This window comes from Cynara cardunculus (genome assembly GCF_001531365.2).
Source record: "Cynara cardunculus var. scolymus isolate 2C chromosome LG 7, CcrdV1, whole genome shotgun sequence".
Lineage (NCBI taxonomy): Eukaryota > Viridiplantae > Streptophyta > Magnoliopsida > Asterales > Asteraceae > Cynara > Cynara cardunculus.
The window spans coordinates 10,560,334-10,580,499 of NC_037534.1; the positions used below are offsets into that span (position 1 = coordinate 10,560,334).

Consider the following 20,166-nt stretch of genomic DNA (forward strand, 5'->3'; position numbering starts at 1 on the left):
AGGAAAATTTAACTCCATATATATATATATAATGAAACTGGTCTCCTAGATCGAACATATAACTGCATGTAGTCTGTCTTACAAATTCTACAGTAGATATATAATTTGTTTGTTACTCACTCACACTTGATTGAACGGTATATATGTCGAACAAAGAAGAGTGCAGCACGGAAGCCGATGGTACCAAGCATCAGAAAGAAACCGTAGCAGATGCATGCCATGTACCCGAAGAAGAATGAGGTCTGCATGAATCCTGTCATATCCGAACGCCCATAGTAGTAATACAAGCAATACCCATAGATGAACAGCCCAGTTGATCCACCACAAAGGAAAGACCTGCATCCATCCACCCACCAAACATATATTAATCATCTTCTTAATTAACCAAAGACACCAACTGTGTTCATTTATTTTCTAAGACAAGTTATTCGAAATTACCTCCACCACCATTCATGATCTTCAGCAGCCAGTTGGAAGTACGTCAATGCTATGGTAATAAAGGCAGTCACAATCACTAGAATGATGAAGACGATAAACAAGATGCTGTAGATGGTATAAATTCTGTGACCCCATACGCTCGCAAATATATAGTACAGTTCAATGTAGATGGCACTGAATGGCAGAAACCCAGCCATTCCCATCTGAGCAAGGGTTCCTCGATACCATGGCAATGGTGGAACCTCTCTTGGATATTTCGTTGTTCGACAAGGAGCTTGGAACTCCGCCTTGCTATTCTTGCCTGCAATCCCGCCTAAAACTAGCAATGGTGATGTCACTAACGCCCATATAAGAGCTATTACCACAATCGTTCCAAACGGTAATGCTGCTGTTGCACTGTAAGCAATTGCAACCGTATTCAAGAAGCAGAACGTAATGAAAAGGGGTCCACAGAAGAGGCTTCCGGTCAACAGCAAATTCCTTACCTAACACAAAATGCCACAAATTCTACTTGATTAATGAGATAAATTTCGCAATGAAAACGCACATATTTTCTCCTCCTATATTTTACCTAACATCTCTCTCTACCCAAAATGACATAAAACCAATTTTCAATTTTAAGAATGGGAACTACTACGGATGGTCAACTTACTAACAAAAATGGTCTCAAGCAAGTCTCTCAAAGCTAACAAAATCAATTATCAACTTTCAGATACTTCAAAGAAAAAAAGGCATCATGATTCCAAAGAGTTGCAAGGCTCTGCTTCAAGAAACTACACATGAAATAATGAGTAGCTGGAATGTGTCTCTGATCTCACCTGCCATACCTCTACAATGAGCAGAAAAAAGAAAAATAACCTATTTACTAAAATTTAAAAATTAAATTCCAAAGGGCATACCCAATTTGTTCCTTCAAGCTGGCAATAGAAAGAGGATGCAGTATAGCCAGCAATTCCGGACGTGAGAGCATATATGACAACCAATGCAGTGAATAGAGCTCCTCGATTATATGGATAAAAGACACCAACCAGTGCAAGTATGAAGATAAAGATTGTACTGCAAAAATAACGAGCAAGACGCGGGTTCACAAAATGTAGAATTAAAATTATTGATGAGCAGCATCATGACTTGAATGAGACATTGAGTCCTAAAATAATCAAAAGAACATCATAGACGGGCTTACAGGGCAAATAGCTGGGAACCAGAACCAAGGGCAGCAGCAAATAAAGATTTGAACTTTGGGTATCTGAAGACATCACCATGTATGTATTTCCATCCAGTTTCTTCTTGATCCTCGGCCGCTTCCTCATCATGAGCATACCTTTTGATGCATAAAATAAATAAACTGTCAAGTAAAGAATAAAGAGGGAAAAACATACCACAGTTATTAAGGAAACACCACTTACTTGACAAAATCATTCTTGAGAACCCGCATGAGAATTGTGGCAAGGAAACCAGTTAAAAGGAGCACCGTCACACAAGAATTAATAATTGAGAACCAATGTATTTCCAAATGATGTGGTAGAGAAGAATTGTGTGAATACTTCTCCATCCTCTTTTCAAAAGGAATGTTAGTCTCCTTCCATCTGACTGTGTACATGAAGTCAACGTTAACTTCCTTATCTTCCGTAACATCCACAAGAGCACTTGGATCAGTCCGGACGTTCACCTCAATAACACGATTCTTGTTGTAGAGCACCTCAAATTGCAGATGCTTAAAGAGGTAGTATTTTTGCTCGTTGGACTCGGTTTTCTCGTATTTCCCTATGAAACCCCAGAGTGGCAAGTCATCAAAGTACATTTGAAAGTAGTAATCCTTCGTAATGGCTTTCCGGAACTTAGCCACTTCTTGCTTTGTCAGTTTCTTCGTGCAAATGAACTCAGAATCTTTGTCAACCAAGAAATCAAGTTTGTATGGAGCACTGACCAAACGGTCTCCATTTAATACTTCTCCAAGTGCTTCCTTTTTCTCTTTCAAATCACCTGTTGATGTATACACGTGGTGGTTAATAATGTGCATTCAAAGGGGTGGGGATTGAGGGAGTACAACGAAGCATAAAGAATCAAACCTGGCAAACAGAATGGTAAATCAAAATAGCGGTACGTTTCACTGAAATTGAAAATATATACACTCATTAGCGATTAGTCCATCATCACTAACGTATATATTATTTTTACACAGTTAAGCATCAAGATTCAAAATAGCATGAGGCATGGCGTGGCGGCGAGGTCAAGCCTGAAGCCTTGCACACCAAGGCACATAAGGCGGCAAATTTGTATGTCATATACAGAATTATATATATATATATATATACACATGTGTTTTCTATATATTATTCAATTAGATAATGATATTAAAAAATTTAAATTAATATTAGAAGAAGAAAAATCATACAGGTTATTATTGTAAAAAGTAGTCTTGAATTAAATATTCAAAATAAAACTTAAAAAGTAATTTTACAACTTCGTTTAATCATGAGCACATGACGTGTATGAATTCGGGAAACTGTGAGTGATGTGATTAACTAAATCTATAAAAGTGTAAGATCTAAAGTTAAAAGTGTAAAACAAAAAAGCTAAAAAAACATTTAAAAAACAAAAAAATTGAAAAAAGTCACTTCTTGTAAAGAAACGCATGCCGCAGCATGCCTCAAGGCGCCATGGCATGAGCCACGCCTTACAGAAACACTATAGGCCTAAACGTAACGGCAGAGACGCGTCTTACGATGTCCGCCACGGCGCGCCTTTTTGAACACTGTTAAGCATACATACATAAGACATGCATCGGGATGAACATTTATCCCCAACCCCCAAGCAAATTACTTGAGTCAATTGTATCAAAATTATACAAGTAAAAATCACATAAAAAAACACAAAGTTTTATGTTGCAGCCTGATTTCCCCTTTAATTCAAAATGCAACCAACAACACAGCGAGCTACCAATGTTATTGCTTTTTCCCCTAAAGATAATGAAAGCTCAGATTTCTCCTTCAAAATTGTTTTTGTTGTACTACGTATGTCAAAAAAAATACTACAAACTAAAATGGGTTAAGCATAAGCATAAGCAAAGCACCAAATGAATCTCCCTTGCAATTTTCTACATAATAAGAAAATTTATCTTTATTTTAGCTAAAGTACAGGTATGGTTGCACAACTTACAACTCACCCTGGATATGTTAAGAAATAAACAATTCAAATTTAATGTATTTCTTCCCACAAGAACCTGACTGTACATAATACCTTAAACATTCATCAAAAAGAAGCATTGTTTATGACAAATTAGAAATATATGAAAAGGTTATGTTGTCTAAAACAGTGCCACAAGCAATTTCAAGCAAAGAGATAAAGGTTCTGTTGTCTATAGGAGCAAAAAGCATGAAATTAGTAGTTCACAGTCATTTGCGTTGCATATTAAAGTTCAAGGGGAGAGAATATTGCAGCATGAGAGTATGTTGGTTTTCTGTGACACTGTCTCATAATAAAATGATGCAACCCGACAGGAAACTCAAACATGTCAACACCCAAGTGTCTGAGGCATGAATGGTATCCATCTACTTGCTCCTATCTAAGGTAAGAACCTTGATATACCTCACTCATGCAAATCTATCTTAAGTACTTCCCCTATGTCAACCTTAGCCAACCTCTACCCCTCCTAATAATCTTCCGATACAGGTATCATCTTCCAAGGTACAAGTATCTTCTTCAGTATATCTGTTCATACAAAACTGTAAAATGCATCCATCATTTCATAAACCTGTTATTGTACAAATGCAAAATATTTTTTTAACATTGTCTAACAAGTGTGACACCTGCTTCTTATTTGAGATGGGATTAAAATACACACAGCTTTCTAACTTGGAAGAAGTTCTCATCTCCTATTTCAAGATATTCTATATGCATCATTTATGTCTTCTAAGCCCTACTAGACACTAGTTTGCCATCAAACAATATTACTCATCTGTATCTTCTATTTGCAACACTAGTGACGTTGTCACACAGGTTCAGAATGTGGTATGCCTCAAGACAAGGCCTAAGAAGGACACCTTCATAGTTTAGCTTTGATGTTAATGGATGAAGGAAGATTGACAAGAATATTAGCTTTTACAGTAGAGCTTGTAGGGTTGCTATTTATGTTCCCAAGTCCTTCTAACATAGATTCAAACTTCAAAATATATTTTGCATTGTATCGTGCAATACTTCAAAAGCTACATACACAAATTAAGAACCAAGAAAGGTTCATGAGATCTCTCCCCCACATCGTATAACAAAACCTTCCTCATGTTGACTATCACATCTTGTCCTTTTGCTAGTACAGACAATTGTATGCAACTAACATCCAACCTTAGCATTCACACAAACCCCTGGATCTAGTTTCCTAACATAGCTATATCATGGCTACATTTATCAGAGACACACAGGAAGCCACACCCAAGAGTCCCCATGGCAATCCAGTTTTTTTTTATTTTTGAGACTCAAAGTTAGTACCTCTAGGTAATCAACCTCCATCGCCTTAAGAAGCAGAGTTGCGCCTATTATCTCTACATTTAGCTAAAGAAGCATTAAAAGAAAATTAAAATTTTCCAGACCAAGAAACAAAAAAAAGAAAACCTAATTCAATTACGTCATTTTGGATCAACGGAAACACAAAATGAAGGATATGCAGAGTTGTCAAGTTTGCTATCTACTGCTGCTTTAAAGCATTTCTATGAATGGATCAGAAAGCAATCTTCGATTAAGTTGATGGTAAAAGAGATCTGATAATACCTTGGATTCTGAAAAGGGCCAACCTTGTTGGCGTAGAGAGGAACAACATCTCCATTTTTGTATTTGTGATTTGAAGCATCCGATGTGACTGATCCTATTACACTGAAAATCAGAATCAATGCTAGGACGAGGCATTTGTGAATCTCCATCATCTTCACATATATGAAAACTGATTAGGATATGGTATATAGACAGAGATCGAAGTGTAGATCTAGATCTCACACACTCCCTCTCTGTGTGATGAAAAAACTGGATCCCCAAAAGGAGGTAAAAGCTTTTCTCTTGCTATTTGCGTATAAAATGAACAAAGTAGTAGTAGTAGTCGTCGTCGTCGTTCGAGATCTGAAAAACCAACATCGTTATGGCTTGAAAGCAAGATATTGTTTTTTTTAGTAATTAAATTTATGAACATTTAATATGAATTATTTGAAGAGAATAGTCACGTTTACTCTATAAGGTTGCGTTGGTACATGGTACGGGACACGACAGGATAGGATAGGATGGGACAAAACTTATTGTCTCATGTTTGACGCAGCATGGGACAGAACAAGAACTCACTGTCCCATGTTTGGCGCGACATAGGACATGGACAAGAACTAGGACAAGGTGGGACAAAAGATGTTTTTTCTTGTTCCACCAAAATAGGTGGAACAAGAATGGGACGTTAACTAAAATATTATTAATCTATCATAGTTTGATATATAACCTTAATATAGTATTTGTTTTAATGGTCATCACCGCTAGTTTCGGCCGTCGCCACCACTACTTGTGGTCACCGACGGCCACCTCCACCTCCTCTTCCACTACAACAACATCTTCCATCGCCTCCACAACCACTGTCCACCAAGTCCGTTGCCACATTTATCATAGTCGACCACCGATCACCACTGTCCATTGCCACCACCACTACCACCGTTCGCCACCTTCAACTCCTCCTCTACTGCAACAACCTCCTCCACGACCACCATCAGCCACCACTATTCATTGTCACCTCACCTCCACCATTATCTTCACTACATCAACCACAACTACCTCCTCCACCGTTGTCAACCGCCACCACCACCACAATCTACCATCTTCATGTCTTCTATAACCATCGTTGTCCACCAAGCACCACTGCCTTTACCTCCATAACCACTGTCGGCCACCGACCACCACCGTCGTTGCCACTACTACCGTCGGCCACCACCACCTCCACCATAACACACCTCCACCACCACCACTACTACCATCAATTATATCAAAATTTTCATTTAAATTTGGTACAAATATGAAAAATATGTACAAATATTTATTCTTTAATTATTTACTTTATTTGTGTTAATTTTAACTATTATATAATATTTAAAATCATCAATTACTTTTGGGGGTAGCTTATCTAGTTCTGTCTCGTCCAGTCCTAGTCGTACCAAACACCAGACATACTCCTGTTATGTTCAGTCATGTCCCGTCCAGTCCAGTCCTACCCTCTTGTCATGTCCTGTCCAGTCCATTCATGTTCAGTCATGTCCAATTATGTATGCGTAACAAACGCTACCTAATAACACAACTACTTTATCTATATCTATATTTATACTACCTTATAAAGTAAATTTATCAAAAGTCTTGCACAAAATACTATACATTTATGCATAAACTTTTAAATCTCAAAAACAACTCATAATGCATTAAGTACTACTACTTTATAGACATTATTATATTTTCTTTTCGTGTTCTCAATATACTTTTGGCACATTTCACTCATGCATTCACCCTTTCATACCTCTATGTCTTCTCTTCATCCCCCAAGGTGAGATTCAAATTAATATTCACCATGAGTTTTTAAAAGTTTTCTCATTCATCTCTCATTCAATTGTTATAGAACTCTCGGTCTCGCTCTCGATCTCTTGATTTTTTGCTCTTGTTGTAAATTGAACACATTCGTGGAGTCATTTAAATATGTTGAATTTTAAATATATTGGATTTTAAATTGTTATACAATTTTTTTATCGATAGACTGTAATTGGAACCATAACTCTTATTTATTCAAATTGTATTAATATGTAAAGACCAAGTGTAACTTATAGTCTTATATTATCGTTAAATCTTCTCTAATAAAACCAGTGAAACTTCAAAATCGTTAAAATTTACGTCTCCCGCCGCATTGCGAGTACACAACTAGTCTATACTAGATTATAAAACATTTGACAAAAACTCTTAAAAACTATTTTTTATGTACGAAGTACTGTTTATTAATGTATGTTACTTATAAATCAAGATTACAAGTAAATTGTGCGTAAATACAACTTATTAAAGCTCTATGTTTGAATTCATGTAACTAACTGCAGATAAATATAATCAAATACGTGATAAACATCTTATTTTAAATATAAAAATCTTAAAATATAATTAGGATAATCATGGAGTTCTAACAGAATACTTAATGATTATTTTTATAAAAAAATTATATTATTAAACCTAAATTAAATTATTTTGTTACGTTAAATTAAATTATAATAAAAATTTAGCCACCATTTCTTAAGGTATTGTAGCGGAACAGTTGTCTGCTTGGTGAAAAGCTTCTTAGGTGATGATTCTTGATAATTTCCACTACAATCTTGTGATCATCTTTAAATTTTGCATATTCTCCTTGATTAGGTCAAATTTATCACTAGAAAAATCATTGAGATCAAGAGTAGCTGAAGCAGTAGAAGCATCAACACTCTGAGTTGGATGAACAATGAGAATTTCTTCAATCCGCTGATTGTCTCCTTCTCCTTCTAGATTGGCAACATCAACCTCCATTGGTCGACGTCTGCGAACTTCAATTTCCATTTCTTCAGCAGCAGGCATTACAGAGGTTTCAACAAGTACATTAGGATTTCAGCAGCAGCAGCAACAGCCACAGATGGGTTTTTAATAGATTGAACTTCGTGTTCAATGGGCACTTGAATCTCACCAATCATTATGGAGGGTTTTTTAACTTCATCATAATCAGACGAGGATGAGGCAAAACATGAGCGAGCATATTTCAACATACAAAATCTAACAGAAGCCTCTCGCTCCAAGTTCGCATCTTCTTCTTTCTGATGATCAATGGATAATTTTCTCAATCTCACTTGAATTTCAACATACAAAATGACCAATTAATCCTTTGAGAAAATTTAACGAAGAAGACGTGTAGTATTCATCGATCACCTTTATCCATTAACTTCATCCATAAATGTCCGTTCTCCAATTAAACTTTTATAAATCTTTGAACTATAATTCAAAGTTGGATACGTAACTATTAAAATCCCGTAGTTTCTGCTAATTTTTTATTTACTATTTTCTAGTTCAACTAGACATCAATATTTTTGGATGAGTGAGATGATTATTGAAGATTAATAGTTACGTGGCACCTACATAATATACATAATAAATGTACAGAACAATTTTGTTTTGCATAATAACGTTAACTATTAACAAACCGATTGTTAACGTATTTTGAGGTTAATAGCAAAATAAGGTTAGGTTTAGATTAGAAATTTTAGCCAAATTGCATTTAACTAAAAATTTAAAACTTAATTAAACTCCAAATAACATTCTCAGTAATATGATAACTAGTAAACTCATATATAACTGACATCACCATCACCATCTACTGCAAGATAAGACTTATGAATTGTTTATCAAATATTTATCCGGGTAAGCGTTTGCTAAGTCACATTATCTTACCGGATGAATATGATAAGAACTAAGAATTTTACCTGGTAAGAACGAGACAAAGACTAAGAGTCTTGCCCGGTAAGTGTAGACCTCAAGTATGATTTATCAACCTGAACAAATCGATAATATGAGAAATGTGAGCACAAATTTATGTGACACTAGTTCTATCCTAACTCGATTGGCACCCCAAGTAATACTCCTACTATCTCACAATGTACCCTTATCGAATCCCTCTAGACAAAGACGAAAGGACTGATCAAAATCAATTTCTAAACAGATTCTAAACGTCCTTGAGACAGACTTCAAACAACCCTGAAAATGCTTTAAAACAGGCCCAATCAGCCTATATGGACCTACACTCAATAACAACACTATATAGTTGTTGTTTTAGGGACAAATACTTGATAAACAGCCCCATAGTTGATGTTTTGAGATTGGTAGCACTATTAGAAAAGATCACCACACAAATCCCAGTTAATCTTATCCAATAAGAACGAGGCAAGGACCGAGAGTCTTACCCGGTAAGTGAGGGCGACGACTCTTACAATGGTTAGCACTTACCGGGTAAATGTTGTATAGGATGCCTTTTTTTGACTAAAATCTTACCTGGTAAGTAAATGATAATGTTAGATTTTATCAGTAAACGCTTACCGGGTAAGTGATTGGTAAAGGTCCTTTACCTGTAGAATATGGGAAAAGGCAGGTCAAAATCTCTTTTCCAAAGTTTGTTCGGATTTTCTTTTTGTGCATCTGGCCACTTGGAGAACCAGGGTGTTGATGATCAAGTACCAAAAAAGAAGATAAAAACAATTTGTTCCAAAATTTAAACTTAAAGATGCTGCTCCTCTACTCTTGCATCATTTGCTTATCATAATCAAGATCCAATTGGACAGGTGACACGAAAACCCTGTCTAACTCTTTAACACATAAAAGTTGAAAGGAGAACTACAATTCAGGAAAAACAAAGATTGGCATGTTTATGGCGGATGGTTGCCCTTCCGATGGAATGGTACATAGGATATAATACAACACATCTCATTTTCAAATGAAGTACCTGTAATTATACGTTTTCATCTTAATCCATCTTAAGAATAGGTAAAGACGAATAGTTACCCTTTAATCAGTTTACTTACAATTTTACCAATTATTCTCAGTTTACTCATCCCTCTAGATTACAGTCACCAGAATTATTAACTCCACAGACAATAAACAACACATGCTAAATACTAACTATATAGAAAATCAGTATATCAAAGTACCTTAACATCACCTGATCCAGGAAAGAACATCTTTTTGTACTTACCAAAGGGCCTTTGGTCTAGCGGTATGTGAGTCATTGGCCTTCTAGGAGGTCAAGGGTTCAAACCTCACCAAAGGTGAGGAGGGTGTGTGAGTTTATTTGTTCCATTTGTCCTATATACATATTATATACTTAAGAAAAAACATCTTTCCGTACTTGTAAAAACTAACGACCATCAACCTCACAACTTAGAGCATCATAAAAGTTAACACTTATGCAAGAGACACATAACGGGTGCAAAATAAGTATTGCAGTAATTACGTAACATATGGTCAATCATCCAAACTTCCAGTATATTCTAACAACATACTGTTAAAAAAAGATCTTGGTCTAATCAAAATCCAAAAGACCAAAAATTAATGAAGTAAACAAAGAATGTACATGAGAATTTGTTGTCCACTCTTTTATAGGAAGAAATCATGTGAAAATGGGCTATAAAGTAGCATGGAATCAAAGAATCACAAATGAAGGTAACCGATCAAAAATTACGAGAAATTATAGGAGATTTTTTTTATTAACTTGAATATCCAACCCACAATGCGAGCCAACTAATATCAGAACGACCACTTGCTTTGCAGATAGCCCGGAGTCACCGCATTTGAACCTTCATGGCCACAAGAGAATTTTTATTCCTCATTGGATTTGAACATGAGACCTCCATGTACTTTTGACATTTGGAGCCAATCTCAACCCAATCAGACACCACCCTTATGGTTAAATTATAGGAGAATTGTACCTTAATTGAGATCAACTGAATGATTCATGAAAGGTTACAACATTGAAATGATAACCAAAAGAAAATCGAATAAATTGCCTTGGTTCGTCGCTGATGGGGAAGTTATGAATTGGATTCAATTGATATTTTCAACACTTACCACCGGGTTTCCTTCAACAAAAATGATTTTTTTTTTGTTGGTTTTAAGACTTTAGAAGAACACAAACAAAAGAAGAGAGAATGCTCCTCTCGTATTAATCTACATTGAAGAATCAACGACAACGATAATGAAGGATATATTTTGTTTGGGAGAGTGGGGTTGCATTTACCGTAGACGCCAACATCATAGTCGAGAAAGAAAGAAATGAAAAAAGCAGGCGTGGAGAGGTTTTTTTTAGGGGAGGTGGTAAGTGGGAAAGAAAGAATCACGGGTTAGGCAACATGCATGACATTGGTTTTCAAGTAGCTTCAATAAGCTGTACACTATGACTAAAAACGTGTACATGTTAAAATTTGATGGGTGAATATGGGGGATGGGGTGTGTGTATATTTAGCATTAAAATTTACATCTTCTAAGGGGGTGTTTGGGATTGCTTATTTAAAACAACTTATGCTTTTTGGTAAAAGTGCTTATTAACTTATGTGGTATCAAACCGGTTTGGCACGGTATAAGCAGTTTTTTTTTTTCTTATCCAAACACTAGAAAACAACTTATCACCGGTGTCAAATTGAAATAAGTTAAAAAAACAACTTTTATTAGCAATCCCAAACACCCCTTAAAAATTCAAAATATAACCATAAGTGTTATATTTTACAAAGAAGTATAGATAAAATATAAATATACAAAATAATTCGTATATATTTATGATATTTAATAATATATAAATCTAAAATATTCAATATTAAGCTCATTTTGAAGTTATTTACGAGATGATTATAATGATATCTATACTACATTATAAACCAGATTTATCAAAAGTCTTACAAACAAATTTTAATGCACAAAGTAATATACATTTATGCACAAAGTCTTAAAAACAACTCATAATGTATTAAATACTACTACTTTATATATTCATTCTTAAAATCTCTTAATCTACAATTAAAATAACATATAGTACAAGTTACCTATGCACATTATTACATCTTCTTTTCATATTTTCAAGATACTTTTGACACATTTCATTCATACCTTCACCATCTCATACCTCTATGTATTCTCCCCATCCCCCAAGCTGAGATTCAAATTGATGTTCACCATGAGTTATCAAAAGTTCTCTCATTTATCTCTCATTCAATTGCTCTAGAACTCTCGGTCTCGATCTCTTGATTCTTTGCTCTCTTGGTATAAATCGAATACATTTATGGAGTCTTTTAAATATCTTGGATTTTAAACTGTCATTCAATTTTTTATTATCAATAGACTGTAATCGGAACTGTAATTCTTATTTATTCAAATTGTATTAATATATAAAGACTAAGTGTAACTTATATCATCGTTAAATCTTCTCTAATAAAACCAGTAAAATTTTAAAATCATTAAAATTCACAGCTCCCGCCACATTGCACATAAACACAAGTAATAATTTGTATAAAAATATCTCCAAATATCTTTTATTTGTAATTTACTTCCTCCGAATTCCCCTAATTTGTATATTCTGATTGTTTTACCGCATACTGTTTGGAGCGGATGGAAACAGAAATAGAAAATAAAAATAAAAATGAAAATAAAAATGTAAAGTTGAGGGGTCTATGGGAAGTTGGGAACTGCCGACTCCTGAGTCCTGACAGACAATCGGCGGCTGTAGTAGCACCGCCCGCTTCCGATGACGACCACCAAAGTTTTTCAATTCAGAAGGAGAACATCCTTCTACCTTTTCAGCATCCCCGCCGTTGGCGCCGCCGCCGTTCTTACTTATCATCATCATACTCTAAACCCCGATCGACACTCTCCTCTCCACTACATCACTACATTGTTCAACGGTGTCCTTCGGTCCTCTCGCTCTCTCTATACTGTTTGTTTCCTTCTCTCTACTCTTTCATTTTCGAATCCGTTGAATTCTTTAGTTTGATTTATTGCGTAAGAGACTTTGCAGATTACTGCCAATGTTGTTGACTACAAGTACTCGTTACAAGGCATATCCCCGGATACGGATCAATATAGAACAATACTTTCTCAGGTTCTTGCTTTTCAGATGATTTTACTTCTTCTAGGCAGTTTTCAATAACTTGAAGTCCGTTGCCGTTTTCTTTTTGCTGCATTTCATCAATTATATGCAGGGCTTTTGTTTGGTTGTTAGGATTGGATTCCTTTCCTATGAAATTGAAGAAATTGGTACCATTCAGTTGTTTGCTTTGTATAGGAATGGAATTGAATTCCATAGATTCCACCATTCATATGTGATGGAATTCAATTCCATCCTCCCCATTTTTCAAAAAACCACCGCCACCACTACCACCACAACCCTCAAACTTTGTTGAAGCCTAATTCTTAACGTTCAATGACTGATGCATTAGTTGGTTAACTGGTTGAGAGTTGAGACTTTCTCATTTGATTCTCTTGTAATGTCACAGTTTCACCCTTTTGTATGCATATTGACATTCACATTTCATTCATTATGACATCGAGCTTTATCTGCAACATCATCAGCCTTAGATGGGCTTGTCTATTTGTCATACTTTATGCTTGAAATGCATGCTTGAGAGAGAGATGGGATGGAGGAATAGTTGTGAAAGGGAAGTAATCCTTATGTTGTCTAAAGTTTTGCTCAGTGCATTGCCATACAATATAAGATGGACCATTTGTAAGCATCTCTTATATATTATTCATATTTGTCATATAGGTTCATCTACGCTCAGCCAAGAGGATATTAAAACTATGTGAGATTAACCAAGGGTTCTACATTAAAGCTGGTCAGTTTGTGGCATCCATGCGACAAGTCCCCAAGGAATACTCTTCTACTCTTGCGTCATTGCAGGATCAGGTCTTCATTACCTGTTTCATTTCCTTTAACCTTGTCGAAGTCTGTTGGTATCTTATCATTTATTATTTTGATTCCGCTTAATATTTGCTTGTTGATACTTTAGGCAGTTCCATGTTCTTTTGAAGCTATAAAAGAAGTACTAATCAGCAATCTTGGATCAGACTTAAAAGAGATGTAAGTTATTACTAGTGGATGGGTTAATCTGTATCCTTCATGTAAGTGATTAAAAGAGATGTAAGTTATTGATTTCATATGTACGATGTATCAGTTTTTTGTCTATTGATGAACAACCTATTGCTGCTGCATCCATAGCTCAAGTGCACCGTGCATTACTGAAAGACCATCAGGAAGTAGTGCTTAAGGTTGGTCAGTGGTTATTTGTCATCTCAGCATTTTCTGTTCTGCTTGTTCTTGTTAATCTTTTGTGGGGTCTTGATGTGTGTTCTAATTTCTGTTAGGATTCCTATCCAAATATAGAGTACAATGAAAAAAGATTTTCATTTAAAAACTACAAGTAATTTTTTAATTAAAATTTAAGCGTAACCAAAATAAAGGACATAGTAATAGCTCGTGTCAAGAAGCATGTAAATTTTGCTTAGATATAAAAACACCTTGAGAGGTAAAGTGTTGTAAGTTTGGAGGTCTAAAGTTTCTTCCTCCATATTTTGTCGAAAAGAATTAAAAACACACCAAAGGGCCTTTGCCCTAGCGGTATTGTAGTCTTTGGCCTCCTAGGAGTAGGAGGTCAGGGGTTCAAACCTCACCAAAGGTGAGGAGGGTGTGTGAGTTTATTTGTTGCATTTGCTGTATATAAATATTATATACTTAAAAAAACTAAAAACACTCACAGATGGGATCTGGATGGTTAGGATTTAGTATTCAGTATGCCTTTAGGAAGCGATCGAATGATATGTTTAAAAAACAACCAAGACTTTTGAACGTCAAAACCGTTGCTACCCAACTAAGTGGAAAAAAATAGCTCTTTAGAGTCCTTTCTGTTGAATTATCAAATTTGTTGGAAGGATTGACCTCCAATGAGTATGAGAACAATCTTTGCTAATGATTAGTGAGTCCTAGCAATATAACATGTGGTTCGTATGATTTATCCAACAAATAACTATTAGATATTAAAAGTTCCACATGGATGAGTGTGCTCAAGTACGGAGCCAGTGCATGGCCAGGGTGTGCACAGGCTGATGAACAACTGGAATCAAATAAGGTTTTATTTCTCAATTATTTCAACCTCTGATTAAAATGGAATGCTTACAACCAACAAGAACACAACTACTGCTACTACTAAGCCAATATCAGAGAGATTGGCCCTCTCCCAGTTGAAAGAATCTTCCAGAATGCTTCTCCTCTCTAGATCCCTCCTATTTATACTCCCAAAAGCACCGACTTAACCACCAGTACCAACCTCAACAGACTTACAACCCCTGAAAGACCATTCTGCCCTCCTTACTTCCTTGTTGAGAATACGTAAACCCTTGATTATGCATAATGATCTCTACTTGGTTAGGCCAAGGGGTTTTGGTGCTATTAGTTCCACCCCCCCCCTGGCGGAATTTTAGTGGTTTCCCAAACCGTACTTTAATACATCATGTACTACCACTGAATGTAAACTAATATCAAAAAGTTGTAAACTAAAATCCCTTGGTTTTGCTTGTTTCTTGTTTTATTATATAGGTTCATTTCATATGGGGTTGTCAATTAGTGATTCGTTAAGTTTGAAAATATTTTAAGAACCATGGACAAATATTTAATGAAGAGAAAAGTAATTTGGATTCATTATCTATTTCGGAGAAGATTAATGATGATAGATCTAAACAAAGTCGTACGAAAATCAACTTGGCTGACATTTACATAATTACAATAGGCTCAGTCCCTGAGTGTGCTTGTGGATGTATTAAGGACTCTTAATGCCATACGATTCCAATGGATTTTTTTTTTATAAAATTCAAGGGTACATCTGGAAGTATGAACGTATAATGGTAATATATGTGCAATTTAAAATTTTGAACCGAAACTAAACCAAACCAACCTGACGAACCCGGTGAATCCCATGTGAAGTGGGATCTTGGGGAGGGTAAGATGTATGCAACCTTTTCTCTTGACCCAAGGAGTAAAGAGTCTGTCGGGGGGACTTGCGAAAAAGTTCTTGTGAAGAGTAAACATAACAAAAGCAAGAGAGTTGAAAAAACCTTGAAGCAAAGCTTGGGAAACGAAGTATACACATTAAATAACATGAAGTATGCTTAGAGCAAGTATGCACAGTCAATGCCTTGACATAAGGTTAAACAAGTATAGCAAGTATGTACAATCAATATCATGAAATATGCTTAAAAAAATTGGTTGTGGTGCACACTTTGAGCCATGGAGAACTATCGCTAGCTGACATGTAAAATTGTTATAGTTGCTTAATACACCACTATTGCATTTGTCCCTTCGTTTTAGAAAAGCATCCAAAATCTTCTATGAGTTAATAACTAAGAATGATATATCAACTTTTTTATGTTCAAGTGAGATCTGTCATTTTTTAAACGTGTTAATTATTTTCTCTCACTTTTCATGGATGTGCTGATGGATGTAGATAATGAGTAAATGAAACCAAAAATAGATTTAATTCTATAATGACAATAATGTTTGATTGTGCTTTTCTGGGATTGGGATGCTCCAAAAAGTGTTTTCCTTTTGCAATTTATTAGCCAAATGTTATTCTATCTTATCATCTATATTCAAAGATAGGTTTTGGTAAATTACATGTGAAACCTAGTGTAAGGAAAGTTTATTTTTTTCAATTCTAAAAATGCTCAAAAAGTAAAAAGAAGGGTAAAATATAAATTTTGCATCAAAAGTCGCCATTTAGCATTCACCTTCGCTTTACTGTTTTGGCACCACAGTTTAGAAATAATGTTCATACTACTGGCTGATTGTAAGGTTATTATTATTTCCATGTTTGCAGCTTTTTTGAATTGACATTTGGCTGTCTATTTGGCAATATTTACATGTGCAGTAATTTCCTATCTGATCCGTATCTTTCTATTGTATGCCTTGTTCAATTCGTACAGAGATGAACCGTGTTGAGAATTGGGATTTTATGGTTTGAATGCAGGTCCAGTATCCTGGGTTAAAAGATCGGATGAGGATGGACATTGCAACAATGTCTTTACTCGCCAAATGTGTCACATGGGTATGGATGATGTGAATTATGCTGTTGTGAACTTGTTATTCTGTGTTTTTTGATTTGCTTGTAAACTAAAATTTGATAGAACCTGGAAGATAAATTGAACGATAAACCAAGTATCAAACAGAAAATCCAAATAACTTGTGTACCCATACAGCTATAGCAGCTTGATTCTTGATGTAAATACACAATGCAGATGATCTCCTTATGAATAATGACCAGATTGTGCAATCGAGAAAAGCCTTATAGTCGAATCAAGTGCAAAGAAAAATCCCTTCCATAATCGATACTACTTTAAGCTGTTTGTATGTTATTTCGTACTGTAGAGTTATTTGAGATAAACAAGGCATTAGTTGGTAAAAAATGACCTGCTGTAGTTTGCCACAGCAATCCAAGAAACCGGGAAGCAAGAGATTGTAACTAAGAATAGAAAACTGAAACTTGGTATTGATCAGAGAAGTCGACTGGTGTTGTGATCAGATTCAGAAGCATGATTGTAGCGGAAAGTTGGGTATCAGTTTGCAGTTGCCAGATTTTGCTGTGACAGTGACCAGCAATGTCATGGTTCACATACCAGACTCAGGGTTTGTGACTGTCAGATGTAGATGTGACCGTGATCGGAAGTAAGATGTGGTTATAATTTTGTTACGTCTAGGTTATTTCAGGTGGGAGTAGAAGTGGCGGTTAGGGTTGAAATGGCAGCTGGTGATGATGAAACTAGAGTTTGTATAAAAAGCTTGTGGTTCTGAAACATATGTTGATAGGTATTCTCCAAAAAGATGATTTATTACTGTAGATTAATCTAGTAACATAGTTTGCAAAGATTGACTGTTTAACGAAACCCTAACGAACCTTGGAATACTTTCCTAACATAATGAGCCTTTTTTCCTAACATGTACATATGTCGAACTATTAATTTTACTGAACTTATATTCTTTAACTTGATCTTTTTGGTTGCTTTAAACTTACCTTCTGCAGTCTTTTATCTGCCTTAAAGATTTGATACTTTGGATAAATAACGTTCGTTCTCTTAATTTGCTTCTCTTCTTTCTACAGTTTTTTCCTGAATACAGGTTTCAGTGGATGGTATCAGAATTTTCAGAGGTGATTGCTTTGGAACTTGGTGAGCTAAACTAAGTTTGAAAAATTGCTTGATGCGTTGCCGTATTCTTTCTAGCATACGCCTGAGTTTGTACTTTATTATCTCCTGGTTTGAGCATCAATTCGATTTCACCTTCCTATATGTCCTCTTTCCTGTAATACTTTGTTAACTAGTACTCCAGTAAGGTATGTAAGGTCAACTAAGGTGTTGACATTCAAGGGGTTATCCACCTTTCATGATTCTTGCTCACACCAAAATATGACCTCAAGTTAAATTGCAAGTTTAACTGAAGCACAAGTCATTTTGATGTATGCGGGTAAATCCAAGGAGCATTATTAGTCTGAAAAATCTATAATTCATGCTCCTGTGTATGTTGGAAATGCTAAGAAAATAAGCAACAAGAAAGAAATGGTGCTGTGAAGAAAGAGAGAAAATGGTTGCTAAATCCTAAGTGCTAATTCCTTGATCTATTGCACTTCTTTTAGTGGGTATAGGTTTAGCCTTCAGCACTTGAAAAAAAGACCAGCACTAGATCATGTAAGGTGAATTATTCCAGTTGCCTTTTCTTTCCTTGATATGTGAATATACTAAATTTAATCTACTGGACAGATTTCATTCAGGAAGCAAGAAATTCAGTCAGAACTGCCATAAACTTCAAGCAAAGTAGCAGAATCAAAGTCCCTATGGTTTTTCAGGTATGCGTCATCATTTTATGGATGCATAATGAAGCTATATATTCTTGAGTTTTGTGGACTAATCGTCACATTTATACACCCAGGAGCTTACCACTAGCCAAGTTTTGACTATGCAATATTGCACGGGAAGAAGGGTTAGTATCTCATGATTTAGAATTCTCTTTACACTACTACTTATGCAAACTATCATGGTTTTGTTTACTTTCTTAATGACAAGGGTCCCGGTCCACTTTAATTGAAGTGTCCTGATGCATACAAAACTATAGTATAACTAGTGCACCAATCTTTTCTTTTGAAGTATATAATTTTTATATACGGGAAATGCAACAAATAAACTCACACCCTCCTCACCTTTGGTGAGGTTTGAACCCCTGATCTCTTGGGAGGCCAAAGGCCTTTTGGTTAGAGCACCAAATCTTCCTATTAGAAAGTTGATGAATATGAGAATCCTATGAAGATGTTCAACTAGGTCAATTAATTTAACCAAACACAAGGTAATTTGAAAAATTAATTATTGTAGTTGAATAATAATTTGAAAAATTAAATTAAAATGCAAGAAATCAAATTAATGAGTATGCGGGTAAAGTGCTCTCATAGAACTTTGTGATGAGTAGTTTTCATTTTAATCAAATTTTATGGTCTCAAGACTTTGATTCCACATCATTTCAATGCTAAGCACTTCTAAAACATATTATGCTTTTGACCATGTACTAAAAAAGAAGATGGGACGAATCCTTACCTTGATTTCGTTGATTCTTGTCTCTGAACTCACTGCAGGATTTCTTAATCCAACTTGCACCTTTTCTTGTAAAACTATTGAGTGATCTTCTTTTGATTTTTACTAAGGAATATTGAGGAGACAAATGTCGTGAAGTTTGAGATTTGGGCATAAGCTCTCCTTCCATGCTTTGGAATGACCTGAAATTCATTTTCTTGCGTTTGAGTTCATACCAATCAATCCCCCAACTTCCAAATTTTCATCCAATGCAGTTTGCCTCTAAACTTTTATTAATGTCATTTGCATACCAGAATTTGGGGAGTTACTTTTATTGAACTTTTATAATAAGTGGGTCTAGAAGACGATATTCAATATCTTTTAAATAGAGAAGAAGATATTTTAATTAATAAGTAGAAATTTCATTTAACTTACAGGAAGAGAACCTCGCCCCCCACACCCTCCTCGCCCCTGCCCCACTCCCTCCTCGACTTTGCCCCCGTACCCTCTAGCCACCAGCCCCCGCTCCCTCCCTCTCCCCACACCCTCCTTGCCCCTGCACCCTTTCTCGCCCCTTGTCCC

At 35.6% G+C, this 20,166-nt stretch overlaps 2 protein-coding genes across 3 annotated transcripts in view; one reads left to right on the forward strand and one right to left on the reverse strand.

Annotated features, from left to right (window-relative positions):
- Positions 1-5,565, reverse strand: LOC112515477 (transmembrane 9 superfamily member 2-like). Its single transcript, XM_025122320.1, has 7 exons — positions 5,203-5,565; positions 2,508-2,548; positions 1,845-2,421; positions 1,622-1,759; positions 1,338-1,494; positions 439-923; positions 1-336 (listed from the first exon to the last, which is right to left on the reverse strand). Exons 1-7 carry the CDS (start codon positions 5,352-5,354, stop codon positions 117-119), a joined length of 1,770 nt encoding a protein of 589 aa, XP_024978088.1. The 5' UTR covers positions 5,355-5,565; the 3' UTR covers positions 1-116.
- Positions 5,566-12,655: 7,090 nt separating this feature from the next.
- LOC112515098 (uncharacterized aarF domain-containing protein kinase 1) overlaps positions 12,656-20,166 on the forward strand; it is a 14,868-nt gene continuing 7,357 nt past the window's right edge. For both annotated transcript variants that reach the window (XM_025121751.1, XM_025121752.1), the window contains exons 1-9: positions 12,656-12,919; positions 13,001-13,084; positions 13,748-13,888; positions 13,992-14,062; positions 14,157-14,250; positions 17,001-17,078; positions 18,129-18,195; positions 18,784-18,869; positions 18,953-19,003. In XM_025121751.1, the coding sequence (XP_024977519.1) occupies positions 12,731-12,919; positions 13,001-13,084; positions 13,748-13,888; positions 13,992-14,062; positions 14,157-14,250; positions 17,001-17,078; positions 18,129-18,195; positions 18,784-18,869; positions 18,953-19,003 (861 nt within the window). In that variant the 5' untranslated portion in view covers positions 12,656-12,730. The remainder of the gene's footprint in view (positions 12,920-13,000; positions 13,085-13,747; positions 13,889-13,991; positions 14,063-14,156; positions 14,251-17,000; positions 17,079-18,128; positions 18,196-18,783; positions 18,870-18,952; positions 19,004-20,166) is intronic.

Bases quoted from the DNA above. Each gene is read 5' to 3' on its own strand.
- LOC112515477 (XM_025122320.1), bottom strand. From the start codon at position 5,354: ATGATGGAGATTCACAAATGCCTCGTCCTAGCATTGATTCTGATTTTC. The intron at 2,549-5,202 runs GTATTATCAGAT...TTTCAATTTCAG, and splicing joins GGCCCTTTTCAGAATCCAAG to TGAAACGTACCGCTATTTTG. The intron at 337-438 runs GTAATTTCGAAT...GGATGGATGCAG, and splicing joins GATCATGAATGGTGGTGGAG to GTCTTTCCTTTGTGGTGGAT.